This window comes from Callithrix jacchus, chromosome 5, assembly GCF_049354715.1.
Source record: "Callithrix jacchus isolate 240 chromosome 5, calJac240_pri, whole genome shotgun sequence".
NCBI lineage: Eukaryota > Metazoa > Chordata > Mammalia > Primates > Cebidae > Callithrix > Callithrix jacchus.
In genome coordinates this window covers 88,364,062-88,386,582 of record NC_133506.1, presented here as the reverse complement: position 1 = coordinate 88,386,582, position 22,521 = coordinate 88,364,062, and the positions used below count along the sequence as shown (strand labels likewise).

At 36.6% G+C, this 22,521-nt stretch overlaps 1 protein-coding gene across 10 annotated transcripts in view; it reads right to left on the bottom strand.

Annotated features, from left to right (window-relative positions):
- Nucleotides 1–22,521, bottom strand: part of TANC2 (tetratricopeptide repeat, ankyrin repeat and coiled-coil containing 2) — a 440,895-nt gene that overhangs the window by 319,946 nt on the left and 98,428 nt on the right. For 6 of the 10 annotated variants that reach the window (XM_035300383.3, XM_035300386.3, XM_035300388.3 and 3 more), the window contains one exon: nt 12,466–12,648. In XM_035300383.3, coding sequence (XP_035156274.1) covers nt 12,466–12,648 — 183 coding nt within the window. The remainder of the gene's footprint in view (nt 1–12,465; nt 12,649–22,521) is intronic. The other 4 variants (XM_035300389.3, XM_035300391.3, XM_035300392.3 and 1 more) reach the window with 1 other exon arrangement.

The window sequence follows — 22,521 nt, the reverse complement described above, 5'->3', positions numbered from 1 at the left end:
TTGTTTCAGAATATTCCAAATCTTCTAGCAATTCTGAAATATGAGTTAAGTTTATTAATTACTTATTATTCAAATTTTCCATATCCTCTAATGACACTGAGCTATTGATTTTATAAGGCATGAAATGTTCCTTAACCCATTTATGTCTAATGTTCCATTATTAAAACGCTAAGCTTGTGGGAGTTATCTACATCCTATTGCTCAAGGTCATCTCGAAGGTCTGATTCTTCACCAAAAAAAAAGTTTGTAGCCTCTGGCATAAATGGGTTAAATGCAAATTAATCAACTTTCCCTTTCATTGCTAATGCTTACTATATGTAGTTTTTATGTTTAAAAAACTTTCTTATTGAGATATAATTCACATACCATAAAATTCATCCATGTAAAGTGTACAATTCAATGGATTTAGTATATTTACAGAGTTGTATAACTGTCATCATAATCTACATTTAGAACATTTTCATCACCCCAAAATGAAGCTCCATATATCCTGAAGCATTCACTACCTATACCATCATTGGTAACCCCTTTCTCTTAGGTAACCACCAATTAATATTCTGTCTCTATAGATTATTTGCCTATTCTGAACATTTCATATAACTGCAACTGTATAATGTATGTTCTTTTGTGACTGGTTTTTTTCACTTAGCATAATGTTTTCAAGGTTCACCATGGATCATGAAAGCATTTATTTTTAATGCCAAATAATAAGGATATATCACTTTTTATTTATCCACTCATCAGCTGATGAACATCAAACTGTTTCACTCTTTGGCCATTATGAATAATGCTGCTATGAACATATGTGTACAAGTTTTGGTGTGAGCATATGTTTTCTTTTCTCTTGGATAATTGATGCCATGTTGTTTCATGTATAAAAAAGTAATAATCATTAACATCTACTTCCTGAATTGTATCTGCATAAAATATCAAATAAAACTTTTTTATTCGTGTTCCTTTTCTCAACATACATTTGGTATACATTTTTCATCCCTTTATTTTCAAGCTTCCTCTCAATTTGTTTTAGAAGTATCTATTATAAATAACATATCACTGAAGATGCTTTTTATATACTCTGATAACTTTGTCTTTATAAGGGAAACTGACATCACTTTATTGTGACAACCAATTTATTTCAATTTGACTTTTTAAAAATATTTTTCTTTCTTATTGTTTTTCTTCCACTCTAATTTTCATCATAACCTTGCAAATCATCTAACCTGATAGAAATGAAACCATTTCATTTAAAAAGTATAAATGACTTGTTATTTTGGCTCTTTCTTCATTAAAAGTCATCTGAGCTTTTTTGCAAACTTTCCCTAGTGGTGGTTGAATAGAGTAGGAAGACAGGGCTACTATATTTCAATGGAATACATAATACATACAGTAACGCTATGTCTGCTACAAATGATCCTGTTATAAATAAACACTGCAATACTATAAATAATACTTCCACTCTATGAGTGACTTCCATTCAAATATGAAAAAACCAGAAAATTATTTTCTTGTACAAAACCTCACATGTTAAATATAAAAAGAGAAGATTTCATTATGTTGAAATCCAGTGTGTGTAAATATTACAAAAGGATTCCTTATTTAATAATTTATGCTGCCTTTTAGGTGTTCGACATACACACAGTGGCAAAGGCTCACCCCTTAACCAAATTTTAGTCAGACTCCTCTGATCCCTCTTTACAATGCTCCTGCGTGGGTCTTGTCCTCAAGCCTTCTGGCCCAGTTGTAGCAAGAATCCTGCTAACTCAGTCTAGTGAGAATCCCCCTACCCTTGATAACAATTACAGAAGGGTATATAACAAAACTTATGTCATCCTTCTCCCACTTCTGATTAAGAGTTATCTCTCTAGACTATCAATAAATGCATGCACATGTGTATATATGTCTGCATATGTATCATTCAAAAACACACATGGGTTCCTATTATGGAGAAATATTTAGATTTTCATTTTTTTGCTATATAAACAAACCACATATATGCACACACATATATACACATTTTCAAATCTGTTCAAGTTTACTTGTAAAATAAACTCTTAGCAATAAAATTGGTGTATTAAGGATTATGTGCCTTATAATTTTGATACATGTTGTCAAATTGCCCTAAAAAATGGCTGTACCAATTTTCATCCCTACCCAAAATTTAAGTTTTACTAAATATATGCAAATTTTTACTAATTTAAGTTTTACTAATATATGCAAAATTTAAGTTTTACTAAAATTAACAAAAGTACATGAGTAAATAATATAAATTCCATAAGAGTTGAATGAATAAATTTTTAGCACTCTTTAATCATCTACCTATGCTGAGTATCTTTATAATATTATGGGAAAGCATCTTGGAGGGAGCCCTGGGCAAGAATCTGGAGACCACAGGGAACCTCTGCATACTCTCTTCCACATCTCCCCCAAAGCACAGCAATACCTAAGTAAATCGAATGAACCTTGAAGCCTGCCCAACTAGTTTCCCCTTATTTGTTTAAACCATTTGGCTATATCTTTTATTGCTTGGAACAACAAAAATCTAAAATTCATATACTAGATACTCTGGGTGAGCTATTTAACTTCTTTAAAATTTGACTTTATTCTTGGTAAAATAAGACAAATGTGGAGGGACCGGGTATTAATCTTAACTCTGACCTCTGCCAGCTGTATTATCCTCAGCAAGACATCTTACCTTCAGCAAGACATTTACCTCTCTATGAACTTAATTTACTCATCTGTAAAGTGGAGATACAAGTGACAAAAACAGGAGCTAATAAGTGTATGCCACACAACAGGCATTACAATGAAAATTATTGTCATTATTATTGCTATTACTCATTAAAAAGCATGACTTTATAAAAACATGTAAAGCTTTCAAGTTCCCATAGAAATCTAACTCGAAAAAAAATTTTTACAAATTTTCTCAACAAATTTAAACAAATTTTATTAACAATAATGGCTAACACTTTGTGAGCACTTAAGCACAGTTTTAAACAAGTATAAAACAATGTGATTATAATAATACAACCCATGAAGTGAGTTGTATTGTTGTCTCCATTTTACAGATGAATAAACAGAAGCAAATAGGCATGAAGTGACACTCTGAGCTGGGATACAAACTCAAGCAGTATGACCACAAAGTCTGTGTCTCTCTTGCATGTGTTTGTTACATTATCTTCTTTTTGTACTGAATAGAGTAAGGTGTGTATACATTTAAAAATTAGTTTTCTAGCTCTAAATTATATCTCTCCTTGAGCTGGTCTTTACCATTCTAACTTTCTCCAGACTGAAAATGAGTCAAAGTATTTGGAAACAAACCTATTTCTGCAAATGAGTCTTTATATACACTGGCATGGAAGACTAAGATAACAAGAGTATAAAGGTTACAGAATAACAATGATAGGAAAAATTTACTCCTTTGTTGTATCTTATAAGATGAAAATATAAGTACCCACCTTACTAGAAGTGGAGACACTGACTAATAATGAGAATTTAAAGATCAAGAAAACCTACACAGCTGTCCCCCAGTATCCATGGGGGACTGACTCCAGGCCCTTCCTTGGATTACGCTCAAATCCTTGATATGAAATACCATAGTATTTGCATATAACCTATGCATATCTTTCTGTATACTTCAAATCCTTTCTAAACTATAATATCTAATACAATGTAAATACCATGAAAATAGTTGTTAGACTTTATTGTTTAGGAATTATTAAAAAAGTCTACATGTTCAGTGCAGATGCTTTTTTTTTTAATTTTTTATTGCATTTTAGGTTTTGGGGTACATGGGCAGAACATGCAAGACAGTTGCATAGGTACACACATGGCAGTGTGTTTTGCTTCCTTTCTCCCCTTCACCCACATTTGGCATTTCTCCCCAGGCTATCCCTCCCCAGCTCACCCCCCCACTGGCCCTCCCTTTTTCCCCCCAATAGACCCAAGTGTTTAGTACTCCCCTCCCTGTGTCCATGTGTTCTCGTTTTTCATCACCCGCCTATGAGTGAGAATATGCGGTATTTCATTTTCTGTTCTTGTGTCAGTTTGCTGAGAATGATGTTCTCCAGATTCATCCATGTACCTACAAACAACACAAACTCATCATTTCTGATTGCTGCATAATATTCCATGGTGTATATGTGCCACATTTTCCCAATCCAGTCTATCATCAATGGACAGTTGGGTTGATTCCAGGTCTTTGCTATTGTAAACAGTGCTGCAAGGAACATTCTTGTGCATGTGTCCTTATAGTAGAACGATTTATAGTCCTTTGGATATATACCCAGTAATGGGATTGCTGGGTCAAATGGAATTTCTATTTCTAAGGCCTTGAGGAATCGCCACACTGTCTTCCACAATGGTTGGACTAATTTACACTCCCACCAACAGTGTAAAAGTGTTCCTTTTTCTCCACATCCTCTCCAGCATCTGTTGTCTCCAGATTTTTTAATGATCGCCATTCTAACTGGCGTGAGATGGTATCTGAATGTGGTTTTGATTTGCATCTCTCTGATGACCAGTGATGATGAGCATTTATTCATATGATTGTTGGCCTCATATATGTCTTCTTTCGTAAAGTGTCTGTTCATATCCTTTGCCCATTTTTGAATGGGCTTGTTTGTTTTTTTCCTGTAAATCTGTTTGAGTTCTTTGTAAATTCTGGATATCAGCCCTTTGTCAGATGGGTAAACTACAAAATTTTTTCCCAATCTGTTGGTTGCCGATTCACTCTAGTGACTGTTTCTTTTGCCGTGCAGAAGCTGTGGAGTTTGATTAGGTCCCATTTGTCTATTTTGGCTTTTGTTGCCAATGCTTTTGGTGTTTTGTTCATGAAGTCCTTGCCTACTCCTATGTCCTGGATGGTTTTGCCTAGATTTCCTTCTAAGGTTTTTATGGTGCCAGGTCTTATGTTTAAGTCTTTAATCCATCTGGAGTTAATTTTAGTGTAAGGTGTCAGGAAGGGGTCCAGTTTCTGCTTTCTGTACATGGCTAGCCAGTTTTCCCAACACCATTTATTAAACAGGGAATCCTTTCCCCCTTGCTTGTTTTTGTCAGGTTTATCAAAGATTGTATGGTTGTAGATATGTTGTGTTGCCTCCGATGCCTCTGTTTTGTTCCATTGGTCTATATGTTTGTTTTGGTACCAGTACCTTGCTGTTTTGATTACTGTAGCCTTGTAGTATAGTTTGAAATCCGGTAGTGTGATGCCCCCCGCTGTGTTCTTTTTGCTTAGAATTGACTTGGCTATGTGGGCTCTCTTTTGGTTCCATATGAAGTTCATGGTGGTTTTTTCCAGTTCTGTGAAGAAAGTCAATGGTAGCTTGATGGGGATAGCGTTGATTCTGTAAATTACTTTGGGCAGTATAGCCATTTTCACGATATTAATTCTTCCTAACCATGAACATGGAATGTTTCTCCATCTGTTTGTGTCCTCTCTTATTTCGTTGAGCAGTGGTTTGTAGTTCTCCTTGAAGAGGTCCCTTACGTTCCTTGTGAATTGTATTCCTAGGTATTTTATTCTTTTTGTAGCAATTGTGAATGGCAGTTTGTTCTTGATTTGGTTTTCTTTAAGTCTGTTATTGGTGAAAAGAAATGCTTGTGATTTTTGCACATTGATTTTATATCCTGAGACTTTGCTGAAGTTGCTTATCAGTTTCAGGAGTTTTCGGGCTGAGGCGATGGGGTCTTGTAGGTATACTATCATGTCGTCTGCAAATAGAGACAATTTGGCTTCCACCTTTCCTATTTGAATACCCTTTATTTCTTTATTTCTTTTATTGCTCTGGCTAGAACTTCCAGTACTATATTGAATAGGAGTGGTGAGAGAGGGCATCCTTGTCTAGTGCTGGATTTCAAAGGGAATGCTTCCAGTTTTTGCCCATTCAGTATGATATTGGCTGTTGGTTTGTCGTAAATAGCTTTTATTACTTTGAGATACGTTCCATCGATACCGAGTTTATTGAGGGTTTTTAGCATAAAGGGCTGTTGAATTTTGTCAAATGCCTTCTCTGAGTCAATTGAGATAATCATGTGGTTTTTGTTTTTGGTTCTGTTTATGTGGTGAATTACGTTTATAGACTTGTGTATGTTGAACCAGCCTTGCATCCCTGGGATGAATCCTACTTGATCATGATGGATAAGTTTTTTGATTTGCTGTTGCAACTGGCCTGAAGTTTTCTTTTCTTGTTGGGTTTCTTGTTGGGTTTTGGTATCAGGATGATATTGGTCTCATAAAATGATTTGGGAAGGATTCCCTCTTTTTGGATTATTTGGAATAGTTTCAGAAGGAATGGTACCAGCTCCTCTTTGTGTGTCGGGTAGAATTCGGGTGTGAACCCATCTGGACCTGGGCTTTTTTTGTGTGGTAGGCTCTTAATTGCTGCCTCGACTTCTGACCTTGTTATTGGTCTATTCATAGTTTCAGCTTCCTCCTGGTTTAGGCTTGGGAGGACGCAGGAGTCCAGGAATTTATCCATTTCTTCCAGGTTTACTAGTTTATGTGCATAGAGTTGTTTGTAATATTCTCTGATGATGGTTTGAATTTCTGTGGAATCTGTGGTGATTCCCCTTTATCATTTTTTATTGCATCTATTTGGTTGTTCTCTCTTTTATTTTTAATCAATCTGGCTAGTGGTCTATTTTGTTCATCTTTTCAAAAAACCAGCTCTTGGATTTATTGATTTTTTGAAGGGTTTTTCGTGTCTCTATCTCCTTCAGTTCAGCTCTGATCTTAGTTATTTCTTGTCTTCTGCTGGGTTTTGAGTTTTTTGATCTTGCTCCTCTAGCTATTTCCATTTTGATGATAGGGTGTCAATTTTAGATCTCTCCATTCTCCTCATATGGGCACTTATTGCTATATATTTTCCTCTAGAGACTGCTTTAAATGTGTCCCAGAGGTCCTGGCATGTTGTGTCTTCGTTCTCATTGGTTTCAAAGAACTTCTTTATTTCTGCCTTCATTTCATTGTTTATCCAGTCAACATTCAAGAGCCAGTTGTTCAGTTTCCATGAAGCTGTGCGGTTCTGGGTTGGTTTCTGAATTCTGAGTTCTAACTTGATTGCATTATGGTCTGAGAGACTGTTTGTTATGATTTCAGTTGTTTTGCATTTGTTGAGGAGTGCTTCACTTCCAATTATGTGGTCAATTTTAGAGTAGGTGTGATGTGGTGCTGAGAAGAATGTATATTCTGTGGATTTGGGGTGGAGAGTTCTGTAAATGTCTATCAGGTTTGCTTGCTCCAGGTCTGAGTTCAAGCCCTGGATATCCTTGTTGATTTTCTGTCTGGTTGATCTGTCTAATATTGACAGTGGAGTGTTAAAGTCTCCCACTATTATTGTGTGGGAGTCTAAGTCTCTTTGTAAGTCATTAAGAACTTGCCTTATGTATCTGGGTTCTCCTGTATTGGGTCCATATATGTTTAGGATCATTAGCTCTTCTTGTTGTATTGATCCTTTTACCATTATGTAATGGCCTTTTTTGTCTCTTTTGATTTTTGTTGCTTTAAAGTCTATTTTATCAGAGATGAGAATTGCAACTCCTGCTTTTTTTTCCCTCTCCATTTGCTTGGTAAATCTTCCTCCATCCCTTTATTTTGAGCCTTTGTGTATCCTTGCATGTGAGATGGGTTTCCTGGATACAGCACAGTGATGGGTTTTGGATTTTTATCCAATTTGCCAGTATGTGTCTTTTGATTGGTGCATTTAGTCCATTTACATTTAGGGTTAATATTGTTATGTGTGAATTTGATCCTGCCATTTTGATGCTAGCTGGCTCTTTTGCCCGTTAGTTGTTGTAGATTCTTCATTATGTTGATGCTCTTTAGCATTTAGTGTGATTTTGGAATGGCTGGTACTGGTTGTTCCTTTCTATGTGTAGTGCCTCTTTCAGGAGCTCTTGTAAAGCAGGCCTGGTGGTGACAAAATCTCTGAGTACTTGCTTGTTCGCAAAGGATTTTATTTTTCCTTCACTTATGAAGCTCAGTTTGGCTGGATATGAAATTCTGGGTTCAAAGTTCTTTTCTTTAAGGATGTTGAACATTTGCCCCACTCTCTTCTGGCTTGTAGTGTTTCTGCCGAGAGATCTGCTGTGAGTCTGGTGGGCTTCCCTTTGTGGGTGACCCGACCTTTCTCTCTGGCTGCCCTTAGTATTTTCTCCTTTATTTCAACCTTGTTGAATCTGACGATTATGTGCCTTGGGGTTGCTCTTCTTGAGGAATATCTTTGTGGTGTTCTCTGTATTTCCTGCATTTGAGTGTTGGCCTGTCTTGCTAGGTGGGGAAAATTTTCCTGGATGATGTCCTGAAGCGTATTTTCCAGCTTGGATTCATTCTCTTCGTCACATTCTGGTACACCTATCAAACGTAGGTTAGGTCTCTTCACATAGTCCCACATTTCTTGGAGACTTTGTTCATTCTTTTTTGCGCTTTTTTCTCTGATCTTGGTTTCACCTTTTATTTCATTGAGTTGATCTTCGACTTCTGATATTCTTTCTTCTGCTTGGTCAATTCGGCTGTTGAAAGTTGTGTATGCTTCGCGAATTTCTCGTATTGTGTTTTTCAGCTCCTTTAATTCATTCATATTCCTCTCTAAGTTATCCATTCTTGTTATCATTTCCTCAAATCTTTTTTCAAGGTTCTTAGTTTCTTTGCATTGATTTAAAACATGTTCTTTTAGCTCACAAAAGTTTCTCATTATCCACCTTCTGAAGTCTAATTCCGTCATTTCGTCACAGTCATTCTCCGTCCAGCTTTTTTCCCTTGCTGGTGAGGAGTTTTGGTCCTTTCTCGGAGACGAGGTGTTCTGGTTTTGGTTGTTTTTCTCCTTTTTGCGCTGGTTTCTTCCCATCTTTGTGGATTTATCCACCTGTCGTCTGTGTAGTTGCTGACTTTTCGGTTGGGTCTCTGAGTGGACACCCAGATTGTTGATGATGAAGGATTTCTGTTACTTGGTTTTCCTTCTACCAGTGTAGCCCCTCCACTGTACAACTGCTGAGGTCCACTCCAGGCCCTGCTTGTCTGGGGTGCACCTATAGCAGCTGCGGAACAGTGAGGGATGCTACCAATTTCTTTTTCTGCTATCTTTGTCCTAGAATGATGCCTGCCAAATGTCAGTCTTTTGGATATAGAGGGTTCAGGGAGCTACTTGAGGAGACAGTCTGTACTTTATAGGAGCTCAAGTGCTGAGCTGTGAGCTCTGTTGTTCATTCAGGGCTGTTAGGCTGCTACGTTTAATTCTGCTGCAGCTGAACTCATAAAAAAACCTTTTTGTTCTCAGATGCTCTGTCTTGCTGGGGGGGTTGGGGCTTTCTTTGTGAGTGTCTGTTGTGCTGTCCTGCCCAGCTAGGAGACAGTCTAGTCACTATTTGCCTGCCGAGGCTCTGCCCTGCTGCTGCAGGCTCTGCCATGCTGCTGCGGTCTCCGCCCTGCTGCCACGGGCTATGCCCTGTGGCGGAGTCTCTCTGTTGTAGCGGGTTGCCTCGGCAACGGCAGGCTGCGTCAGCAATGGGCGTGTACCTCGGTAGGGGCGGATTGCCTCGGTAATGGCGGACGCTCCTCCCCCACAGAGCTGCACCGTCCTGGGTTCAGCTATGCTCGCACCCGGAGCGGTTGGAATCACCGTTTTGTTTGTCCCACTGCGCTACCCCAAACGCTGCTTCCCTGGAATCTCCTGGGCTGGCTAACTGTCCAAGTCCTGTTCAGTTTTAAGTTCAGCCCTCTCAAATCTCAGATTGCCGGTTTAACAGAGCACCCGGACCAGTGCACTTTCGCAGATGCTTTTATTAAGAAAAACATTTTCAATCTGTGTTTGGTTGAATCCATGAAGGCAGAGGGCTGACTGTACAAGGTTAATGAACATGGGATACTCTAGTTGCTTCATTATCTTCAATGTGTAGAGATACTTCATTCTCTACACACGTGTCAACAAGATTCGATTATAAGGTAAATTGGATCATATTACTACCTGTTCCTTCTCTATTTAAAATCCTACAATCAGAGTAGGCTCCCTACCATGATCCTAAAAACTCTGGCTTCTGCCTACCTCTCCAACTCTGTATTCATTCATTCATTCATTCATTCATTCATTCATTTAGTGGCAGGGTCTTGCTTGCTCTGCTGCCCAGGCTGGAGTGCAGTGGTACCATCAGAGCTCACTGCAGATACACCTCCTCAGCTCAAGCAGTACTCCCACCATAGCTTCCTTGGTAGCTATATATAGGTGGCATGGCATGACACCCAGCTATTTTGTTTAAATATTGTTTTGTAGAGACAGGGTCTCATTATGTTGTCCAGGGTGATCTTGAACTTCTGGCCTCATGCAATCTTTCTGTCTTGGACTCTAAAAGTGCTGGAATTACATGTATGAATCACTATACCCAGCTCTATCTCATTTTCTACTACTGTCCCTTCAGAATTACTCTCCTCAGGCCACACTTGCCTTCTTTCCATTCCTTGAACATGCCAAGCTCATTTCTGCTTTAGGACTTTTGTTCTGTTAGCTCCACCTGGAAGGCTCAGATCCCAGATCTTTCCATGGTTGGCTCCTTTTTAAATTCAAAACTCAGCTCAAATCATTCTTTGACTCTCCTTGATCATTCTGTAGAAGGGAACTCTACCTCAACCCCAGTTTCTATCCCCTTTCATATTGTACTCCCTTTGCAGTGCTTGCCATTATTTAAAATTCAAGTCTTTACTTACTGGCTATGCATTTAGTATGTCTCCTTCTCAACTAAAATATAAAATCCTTGAAGGCAGGGGTCTTAGTGGTCCTTTTCACCCCTCTATCATATCTAGAGCAGTACCTAGCATATAAAGGGCCTTAGACAAAAAGTGTAGTCCTAATGGCCTGATTAAATTAATGCATTTTGATAATTAATGCCAAGAAAGAACGATTCTTTGGAGAAAATTTCTTTATAGTCACTAATCTTTTTCCATTCAACTTTTCTTTTACTTCTTATAACAAGATATAGTTAGAAAAGAAGGAATAACTGATGAATAATCTACTAAGGTTTTTATTTTGAATTTCATTCCAGGTTAAACTAGACAATTCTTGTCATCTGCTTCACTTGGCAGAAAACTGACCAAAGAAACATTTTTGTGACATTTTCTTTCAAGTAAACAGTTGTTTTATCCTAAAATTTAAAAACGCATTCTTAACCATTAAATTGTTAGGCCTTTGATAGTCTTCAGTACATAAAACTATTTGAGAGAGCACAGAAATTTCAAATACTGTAAAATTAAAACTCAATACTTCACACATGTCATTAATCAACTAAACTCTGTATTACTGCTTCACTACCATACCTCTGTGATATTAGGTATGTTATTAACTTCAAATTAAGATAGGCAAATAGGATAGGAAAGTATTTTCTCCAAAACTTGAGGCAATCCAGCTCACTTCTACATAGAAACTGGTTGCTATTTTTTTGTACTGCGTGTGGTAAAATGAAACACAAACAACATAAAAAGGCATAGTTTATGCTTTGTAGAACTACAGAATAAAGAAATGGTATTATTTTGATGAAAATCATAAACAGTAAAAAAGCTTCACTCTACACAGAAGCATCTAAAAATTTCATTTCTCCTTTTATTTTCTTTTGAATTATCATAATGATAATCAAACTTCTCTACTGTCTGACTCAATGTCAGACAAATAGGAAACAGTCAACATACCCATTGTGAATAACTTAATTTCATGCCTCCATGCACTTATAACCCATCAATACTAGTCAACTTACTGATATCAGGGATATACCAATAATGTTAGAAGAAATCTAACAAAGTGCCCCAGGATTACATATTTTCACACATAAGAATTCTTCAACTATATATTAAAATTTATTCCCTGAAAAGATGTAAAAGGATAAAAGTTCACTTAATAAAGACACAGTTTCACACCTAACAACCTGATCTAAATGGCAATACATATTGTGAGATCATATTAAAGCCAATATAATCCATAACTTATGAATTATACTAAATATCCTAAGAAGTTATAGTAATGCCCAGTGTAGAGGAAAATATCCAAATTATCTTTTAAAAATGGATATAAAATATACAAATAATGATTTCAAATAAAGTATCACTGATATACCTTGGCTGAACTATCAAGCTCTTATTATCCTAAAATCAGAATGTCTCCATCTGTTAATCTGATATGAACAAGCTGATAAATGAAATCAGAACAACAGTGTATTCTGGCAAAACCAGAAACCTCCTGAAAACCTAGAAAAATATGTCTACAACAGATGGGTCATTTAGAAAATAAATACATCAGTCTGTCAAACTGAGTACTGTTCTAATTCTCTAAATTAAAATCAGTTGGAGTTCCACTTTCCAAGAGTCTGTGACATTAGAAAGGCCGAGAGAAAAAACCTAAAGATGCAGCACATATACGTATCTGACATGACCTAAAGTGTCATATCGTTAGGTTTCCTGTTAAACATACTAAATTTAGGTAAAGTCCTTACCAGTTAACTTCTTCACAGGTTGGAGCCGAACACTGATAGACTGATGTGTGAGTAAGGGGGAGGATGGAAGAGAGCGAGACATGCCCTCCATAATCCGAATGTGCTGCATACCTTCACTCACTGGAAGTGGTGGAACGGCGTAGTCTGGCTCAAAAGCACAGTCGCTTTCTGTGGAGATGCCACCTGTTAGAAGGGATGGAACAAAAGAACTGGTGAGAAAAGATCCTGCCTTTCTTATAAAATATATCTTACAGGATGACTCAGAAAAACAAATACTGACTTTTCACTGTGAAAAGTGTTTTCACTATATGCATTCATTTCTGCATTTACTGTGTACTCATGTCCAGGTCTAGAAGTAGGAAACTGAAGATGAATAAAATAGGGTTCCTTCTTATAAAGTGTTCACTGTCTCATGATAAAATCATATAAGGAAATATATATATATATATATATATATATATATATATATATATATTTCCACATAAGTTGCAGAAAGAAATGATCTTACATTTTTTCCTGATAAGACACACATGAGATATTTATCTGCTTAGCAAGCCATCATGTGCAATTGCTAGTAGGATCACTGTAACTCTATTTCTTTCTCCCTTCCTCCAAGAAAATATATAAAAATTCAAATGGAATTATTATATAATGATCTTTGGAGCTGTTCTAATTTTTTAAAAGAGTAATTGTATGCTGTTTACTTCTACTTATATGCTATTGACTTCCACTTCTAGTAGTGGCAGAATTATGTACTCCAGATCAACTTTTTCCAAGGAAAACTAGAACCATAAATATATGGTTTAAAATTATATAAATGGATAATATATATATATATATATATTTTAAACCATATATTTATGGATCTAGTTTTCCTTCGAATGAATATATATATACACACTATATATAATTTACATATATGACACATAATTTATATACATAATTTTTACATTTTATATATATATAATAGTGTGTGTGTGTGTGTGCGCGCGCATGTGCGCGCACACGCACGTGCCTGTATGTGGGGTGTCTAAGGCCCATCAAGGGGTGAAAGTGGAGCTGGCAAAACTCCAACACTTTCGGTAAAAGCCCACAGAACTATACTCTAGGAGTAAGTATGGATGAACTGAAACTTGACTGGCTCTCATAGGGACTAAAACTCAGCTCTAAATATTTCCCATAAAATTAAATTAAGGCAATTCTGGATTGCTAGTGCCTGCTAAAAACAAACATAAATCTTTGAGGAGGAAGGTAATATCACCGTAAGTCTCAAATTATTTATATAATTTATCACATATAGCACCTTAATTAACAATAACAGAGATAAGATAACGTGAACAAAGTAAATCAGAGAAGCCATATGGACCAGAAATAGTCTCATAGGGAATACTGAATACAAAACAATGAGGAACAGAATTTAAAATAATATGCTAAATGTTTAAGAAAATACTTAAAATTTTAGAAGAGTAGTGAAATTATGAAATTAAAAATTTAATAAATATATTTAAAGGTAGATTAGACATAAAATTAGTAAACTGGAAGATATGTCAGAAGAAAACATTAAAATGATGAATGGAGCGTCAAAAGAATGGAAATGGATTCTTGGATATGACACCAAAAGCATGAGCATTAAAAGAAAAAATTAATTGAATTTCATCAAAATTAAAAACTTTGTGCAACAAAAGATACTATCAAGCGAGTGAAAAGACAACTCTCATAATGGGAGAAAATATTTTAAAATCATGTATATATAGGAGTCCAACATCTAGAACAAGCTTACCTAACCCACGGGCTGCATGCAAACAAGGACAGCTTTGAATGTAGCCCAAAACAAATTCATAAACGTTCTTGAAACATTATGAGATTTTGTGGGTATTCTTTTGCGATTTTTTTAAAAGCTCATCAGCTATGGTTGCTGTTAGTGTATTTTATGTGTGGCCCAAGACAATTCTTCTTCCAATGTGGCCCACAGAAGCCAAAAGACTGAACACCCTTGATTTATTAGGTTGGTACAAAAGTAATTGCGGTTTGTTGCCATTACTTTTAATAGAATGTCTACAGAACTACTTCAACTCAATAACAAAGACAACCCAATATAAAAATGGGCAAAACTGGGTGTCTTGACTCATGCCTATAATCCCAACACTTTGAGAGGACAAGGCGAGTGGATCACTTGAGTACCTAAGTTTGAGACCAGCCTGGGCAATGGAGTGAGACCCCATTTCTACAAAAAAATATTTTTTAAAAAACTAGCCAGGTGCAGTGGCATGTACCTGTAATCCCAGCTACTTGAGAGGCTGAAGTGGGAGGATCACTTGAGCCCAGGAGGTTGAGGCTGCAGTGAGTCATGATCACACCACTGCACTCTGGCCTGGGTGACAGAGTGAGACCATGTCTTGAAAAAGAAAAAAAAATTCAAAGTACTTGAATAAACATTTCTCCAAAGAAGATTCACAAATGGCCAATAAGCACATGTAAAACAGCTCAACAATCATTACAGAAAAACAAAGCCAAAATGAGAGACCACTTTACACCCACTGAAATGGGCATAATAAAAAAATGGGAGAACAAAACAATGTTGGTGGCAAAATTAAAACTTTCATACATTGCTGGTGGAAATGAAAGATGGTGGTTCCTCAAAAAGTTAAACACAGAATTCCCATATCACCTGGCCATTTCACTCCTTTGTAGATACCCAAAAGACACGAAAACAGGTTTTCAAGCAAAAACTTGAACATGGAGGTTCACAGCAGCATTATTCATAAGAGCCAAAAAGTGAAAACAACCCAAATGACATTAACTGGTGAATGGATAAACAAGATGTGGCATATTCATCCAATGAAATACTATCTAGCCATAAAAATAATGAAGGTGTGATTCATGTTACAACATCAAAAGCCTTGAAAACATTATACTAAATGGAAGAAGACAGACACAAAAGGCCACATGTTGTATTATTCCATTTCTATGAAGTGCTCAGGAGGGGCAAATCCACAGAGACGGAAAGCATATGAGTGCCTGCCAGTGGCTGGAGGAGGGAGGAATGAGGAATGGCTGCTTATCAGGTACAAGGTTTCACTCTGGAGAGACGGATAGATGGCAGTGACAGTTGCACAACACTGTAAATATACTAAGAGCATTTGTATACTATTAACATGGTGAATTTTATGATATGTGAATTTTACCTCAAAAAAAATTATGTATTTGCCACCACCCATTTAAGTGTTAAATCCAGAGGCCTGGAAATCACAAGTTAATTTTTTCCTCCCTGCCCTGTGCAAGAAATGCATTCGCAGTTCTGCAGAGTATCAATTCAAAATGTATTTCAAATCTGCCATGTTTTCTCCATTTCTTCAACCACGACCTTAGTATAGGCCACTATTATCTTATCCCAAACTTCTGTTCGGAGAAATCTAGGATTTACTCTCTACATTGAATTTCAGAATTTTTACCAGGATATACCTTAACTTTTTTCTTCTCATTTGTCTCTGGGCCCTTTCACTTACTATATTGACTAAATCTTCTCTTCCAACTTTTCTTTTCTCTGTCTTTGGAATTCTGGTGAGATGAATACTGTGTCTCCTAGACTTATTTTTCAAGTCTCTTTCTCTCATTCTTCATTTCCAGTCTTTCATGAATATGCCTGAGATTGATTCATATGAAATTACAGTATTTTACAGCTACATAAACAAAGAGGCATACCATTAGTGTAATTCCTTAGCTGAGGAATCCTTATATTGAAAAAAATCAGCATTAGATTTTTGAAAGCGATATATTTGATTTAGTGAAGCACCTCTTTTCACTTAAAATGTTCCAATGTTAAAAATTAGCTGATAATTTTAGAATCTAATAATACTCCTTAAGGAATAATACTGCAATTAGTCCCATTTGGCTGTCCTACTTTACTTTTCTGCTTAAAAACATTTTCTTCCATCTTCTTTGTCCTATAAATTGTGCTTGAACTCATTGTAGCTACAGAGAAAAAACTAAAAATATGTGTTCAAAGTACTGGTGAGCACAGAATTTGATTGTATACCAGTTTTTCCTGGGTAACTACCAATCTCAAAATCTCAGTGGTTTACATTTCCTTTATGCTCATGAGCCTTCAGACTGACTCTGAGTCAGCTGACCTAGGCTAGGCATGACAGGGCTACCTAGACACAGGACTGTGGTCAGTTTCATAACTACTCCCATGTGTCTTCAATATTTGGCCCAGTCACTGAGGGCAAGTGAATATATGCAGCTTCTCAGCAGAAAAGAGGAGTGCAGTAGGCCAAGTCAAATCAGAGGAACACATTTAAGACTTATGCTCAAGGCTAGACACAGTAGCACACATCTGAAATCCCAGCATTTTGGGAGGCTGAGGCAGGAGGGTTGCTTGAAGACAGGAGTTTAAGATCTATGTGGGAAACAATGTAAGAAACCATCTCTATGAAAACTAAAATATTATCCGGGTCTGGTGTCAAACACCTGTAGTCCCAGCTACTTGGGAGGCTGAAGCAGGAGGATCAACTGTGCCCAGGAGTTTGAGGCTGCAGTGACCTATGATCATATTACTGCACTCCAGCTTGGGCAACAGAGTAAGACCCTGTCTCTACCAAAGGGGGGGAAAAAAAAACTTCTCTGCTCACTAACATTCCACTGGCCCAAGGAGCTCATGGAGACAAGAATAGTATCAGTGGGTCAGGAACATATACTTGGCCTATGTCAGTGGGCTTCTGCAAAGCTGCATAGCATAAGGAATAGATGTATAGTTTTATAACATGAAGGAAGTAAAAAAGAAAAGGGAATCCAATTGACTAAGCATGTAAGAGAACATCTACTGGTACTCTACATTACTCAAGTTTTTATTTTCTACCTTTCTTTTCCTGCTTCAGTCAACCAAATTAAAAGTGACTGAGATAATGTGATGGAGATGTGGCAGAATTAAAAAACTGCTAACTTGACAGAAAAAAAATTCAGTTATGCTGGATACCTGTTGACTAGACATTCAGAAGGTGAGCTCAGAAAGCACCACAATCTAAAGTGTATGGACACCAAAGAAATGTTAGGGGTGATTATGATTCAACTGAAATTTCAGTAATCATTAAGTATTATACTTAACACAAATGATTAGTAGGTATTCAAGTTAAGAGAAATTCTTCAGTTGAAGACAATACCTATTCTAGAGAACTGTTCTCTCATTTTTCAAGTTATAAAAATTACTACAAATAAGAACCTAGAAATCAAAAACCTCTAGCATAACATGTTCACTTGGTGATAATTCAGTGAACTATATTGTATACACCATGGGTAAATTTTTCAGCTTACATGTCATGCCTCAATAAAAGTTTATTTTTAAAAAGTATACAGGAGGCTGGGCATGGTGGCTCACGCCTGTAATCCCAGCACTTTGGGAGGCTGAGGCAGGCAGATCACAAGATCAGGAGTTTGAAACCAGTCTGACCAACATGGTGAAACCCCGTCTCTACTTAAAATACAAAAATTAGCCAGGTATAGTGGCACATGCCTGTAATCCCAGCTACTCAGGAGGCTGAGGCAGAAGAATTACTTGAACCCAGAAGGCAGGCGTTGCAGTGAGTTGAGATCACACCACTGCACTCCAGCCTGGGTAACAGACTGAGACTCTGTCTCAAAAAAAAAAAGTACACAGGAAAAAAAATATATAACATGGTGATAAACCAGCTCCCTAAATACAAAGGGATTTTGCATACGTAAGAGAAGCAAAGGAGTTTAACCTAAATTATTCCAAACGTCCTTTTGACTCAGAACATATATTACTCTGTGACTCTGTAACATCCTTACGAGTCCATACGTCAGGCAAGAAACGGGCCCCAAGAAGTTTAACAACGGGTATAGGATCATATGATAAGACAATATGATTGCCTATTGTAAAAATTCTAAGGTATCTATTAAAAAGCTATAAGGAAAAGTAAGTCTAAGGCAAATTCACAAGTTACAAAGTTAATGTACAAAAATCAAGTGTTTTCCTATGTACTAGCAATGAACATTTGGAAAATTAAAAAAAAAAATTTCACCAACATCATTAAAATGACATGATTAAAAACATAAAATATTTAGGAATAAATCTCACAGAATACATACAATGTTTCTACTCTGGAAAACTACAAAACACTGATAAGAGAAATCAAAAATCTAAATGGAGCCAGGAGTTGTGGCATGTCCCAGCTACTACTTGGGAGGCTGAGACAGAAGAATTGCTTGAGCTTAGGAGTTTATGACCAGCCTGAGCAACACATTGAGATACTGTCTCTAAAAAAACTAAAACAAAACCCAAAACCCTAAACAGAGCAATGTACCATGTTTATGGATCTGAAGACTCCATTTCACTAAAACGTCAATTGTCTCCAAAGTGATCTACAGGTTTGAAGCAATCCCAATGGAAATATAGCAGGCATTTTTTTATAGTAATCAACAAGCTAATTTTAAAATTTATATGAAAAAAAAAACAAAAAAAACTAGGATAGCCAAAACAATTTTGAACAAACAAAAATAAAACTAGAGTCCAAATGGTACCTAATTTCAAGATCTACTATAGAGTACAATAATCCAGAGCTTAGGTGGTATTAGAAAAACAATGGACACAAGATGAATGGAAGAGCCTAGAGCATCCAGAAAAAGACCCACACATACAGCCAACTAATTTTGACAATGGTGAAAGGATAATTCAATGTAGAAAGAATAATATTTTCAACAAATAATTCTGTAACTACTAGACATCCAAATACAAAAACATGGACCTTGAAGCATACCTCTACTCATGAAAACATCAAATAGAAATTAGTCACAGACTGCTGAAAATGTTAAAAAAAATTATAAAACTACTAGAATAGACTATAAAATTATAAAACTTTTAGAAGAAAACATAGGAGAAAAATCTGTGTGGCTTTGGATCAAGCAGATTTCTTACAAAGGATCCCAAAAAGATGACCCACAGAAGAAAAACTGATACACTGGAATTCATAAAAATTAAATATTTCTACTCTTCAAATGATACTGTTACAAAATGAAAAGCAGTACCTATTGAAAGAAAATATTTGCAAAACACGTATCTAATAAAGGACTGGTGGTTAGATTCTAAGAACTCTTAACTTAGGAACAAGAATGCAAACTACCCAATTTTAAAAATGGGCAAAAGATCTGAACAGACACTTCACTAAATAAGAGACATGGATGTTAACACAGTTTGGATATTTGTCCCTGCCCCATCTCATGTTGAATTGTAATTCCCAATGCTGAAGGTAGGCTTGTTGGGAGGTGTCTGGATGATTGCGGGGAACCCTCCTGGCTTGTTGCTGTCTTCATAACAATGAGTTCTCATGAGATCTGGTCATTTGAAAGTGTGCAGCACCTCCCTCCACTCCTTGTTCCTGCTCCCGCCATGAGAGAAGGTGGCTTCCCTGTCCACCTTCCACCATGACTGAAAGATCCCTAAAGCTTCCCCAGAAGCCAAGCAGTTGCCAGCACCATGATTCCTGTACAGCCTCCAGAACTATGAGCCAATTAAACCTCTTTTTTTTAATATATTACCCAGTATCAGATATTTCTTGATGGCAATGCAAGAATGGCCTAATACAGATGCTCAACATCATTAATCTTTATGGAAATTCAAAGTAGGAGATACTACTACATACCTAGTAAAATGGATAAAATTAAAAAACAAAATACTAGCAAAACCAAGTGCTGACAAGAATGAACTAGATAGAGCTCTCATATACTGCTGGTAACATCAACTGGTATGTATAAGCTGGGAAACAGTTTGGCAGTTTGTAAGTAAACCTACCATATGACCCAGAAATCCAGCTCCTAGGAATTTACCCAAAAGAAATGAAGATGTATGTCTCTCCTCCTACACACAAATAGCAAACCTTAGTACTCTCTACAAACTGAAAAGTACCCAAATGTCCATCAACTGATGAATGAATAAACAAATTGTGACATATACATACAACAGAATCTTACTCAGCAATAAAAGGCATGAACTTCTAATATATGCATAAAACAAAAAGTGGGTAGAATATAGTCTTTTGACCATATGCTACATGGTTTCATTTACAGACTATTCTGGGAAAGATTATAGTATTAGAAAACAGGTAAGTGGTTGCCAGGGATTAGGTTGAGGGAGACAACTGACTACAAAGGGGCATGAGGGAACTTTTTAATGGAAATAAACTATATTTGATTTAGTGGTATTTAACATGACTATGTATGTTTGTTAAAATTCATGGTATGTACACTTAAAATGGCAAATTTTACTTATATAAATTAAATTTAAATAAACCTGATTTTTAAAAAACCTACAGTGATTTGTAATAACATACTCACCGTACACTTATAATTTGTGAACTTTTCTAATTGGATATTTTACCTCCAAAGTCCACTTTTGAAAAGTATACAGAAGAAAATAACAGCACAGGTGGTAATCTGGTCCCTAAAATGAATGCAGGCATATCAAACATAATATACTCAGTAACAATGCATAATTTCTCAAAGGGCTTTCATGTATTTCTGAAACAATGGGGTTTGGCCTAAATTATTCCTAATGTTTGTTCATGCAAAGATTTATATTACTCTGAGACTGCAATTATCTCACACATTCACATACTATTAAATACTAAAAAAAATTAAGCAGAGAAAGTTTAATAACTAATTTAAGATCATACAGTCAATCAGCAACAGAAGAAAATTAGAACCCAAATCCTTCCCATGATCTACAAAACCCTACATGATCTGGCCCCCACCTAATTAATTCTCTCATTTTCAACTTCTCTGACTTCATCACTTCCCACTTTTCACTCAATTCACACAGCACTTATCATGACCTGAAATGACTTTCTTCTTTAATTTCTCTCACTCCTCCAGAATGAAAGTATCTTAACAGTAGGGACTTTCTCTCGTTTGCATATTCGTCATGTAACTCAGTCTGATTGAGACCTGGGTCTTAGGGTAGCCCGTAGTTCTGGGCAGAGAGGCAAAGCTGACTCAGGACTCCAGTCTTCTGTGGGGACTCAGCTCTGGCCCTTCCATCTGCCTGGGATACTCTGTTTCAGGGTCTTCTTTCCGTGTTTTCTTCTCACAATCTCATCAAAGAAGGGACATCTTTACTTGCAGAGGCTTTAATGCCCTGGCTAGGATCTCCAATGTAGACTTGAATGTGAAATAGTAACAGCAGACATGAGAAAAGGAAAAATTTTCAGCTTTTCAATACTCTGTATCAGTGAGATGCAAATAGAGAGGACTCCTAGTGAAATAAATTCTCTGAATGAAGTCTATATGGAAAAGCCTTCAAAAGGAGTGCTAATATTATTCTACAAGAGACAGAAATCATAGACAAGAGGCAAATCATGAGTGTAAAGACTACAAAAGCCTTCAGACATGGGAGAATTCAAAATGAAAAGAAACCCTTTGAACAATTTCAGAGCAGGACAGTATTTGATCTATAGTTACTTGCAAAACATACATGAGATCTCACACTGAAGACAAACTTTATGACTGTAATCAGTGTGGAAAGTTCTTAAAAAAAACAGCTCTTGCTTTACAGTGCATAAGAGTATATACACAGGGCAAAAACTCTATGAACACAAAGACTATGGGAAAGAGTTTAGCAGGAGCGCTCATTTTACTGTCCACTGGAGCATCCATATTGGAGAAAACTCTACAACAGCAATGACTGGGAAAAAGTCTTCAGTAGAAACTTGCACTTCACAATGGCTATACACATATGAGAGAAACACAAATGCAGTGAATTCAGGAAAGTCTTCAGCAGGAACTTTAATATTACCGAACACGTATAGACACATACTGAGAAGAAAGTCTATAAATGAAATGACTGGGAAAGTTTTCAGAAGTTATTCATCCTATGCCTATAGAAAAATATGAGAACATACAAAGGAGAGAAATCATATATGTAATGAATGTTAGAAAGCCTTCAATAGTCCTTCTTGCCTTTAGAGATATGAAAAGTCACACTGGAAAGAAACATTATGACTATATACCACATAGGAGGGCCTTCAGCCAAAAATTTCCTCTTATTTT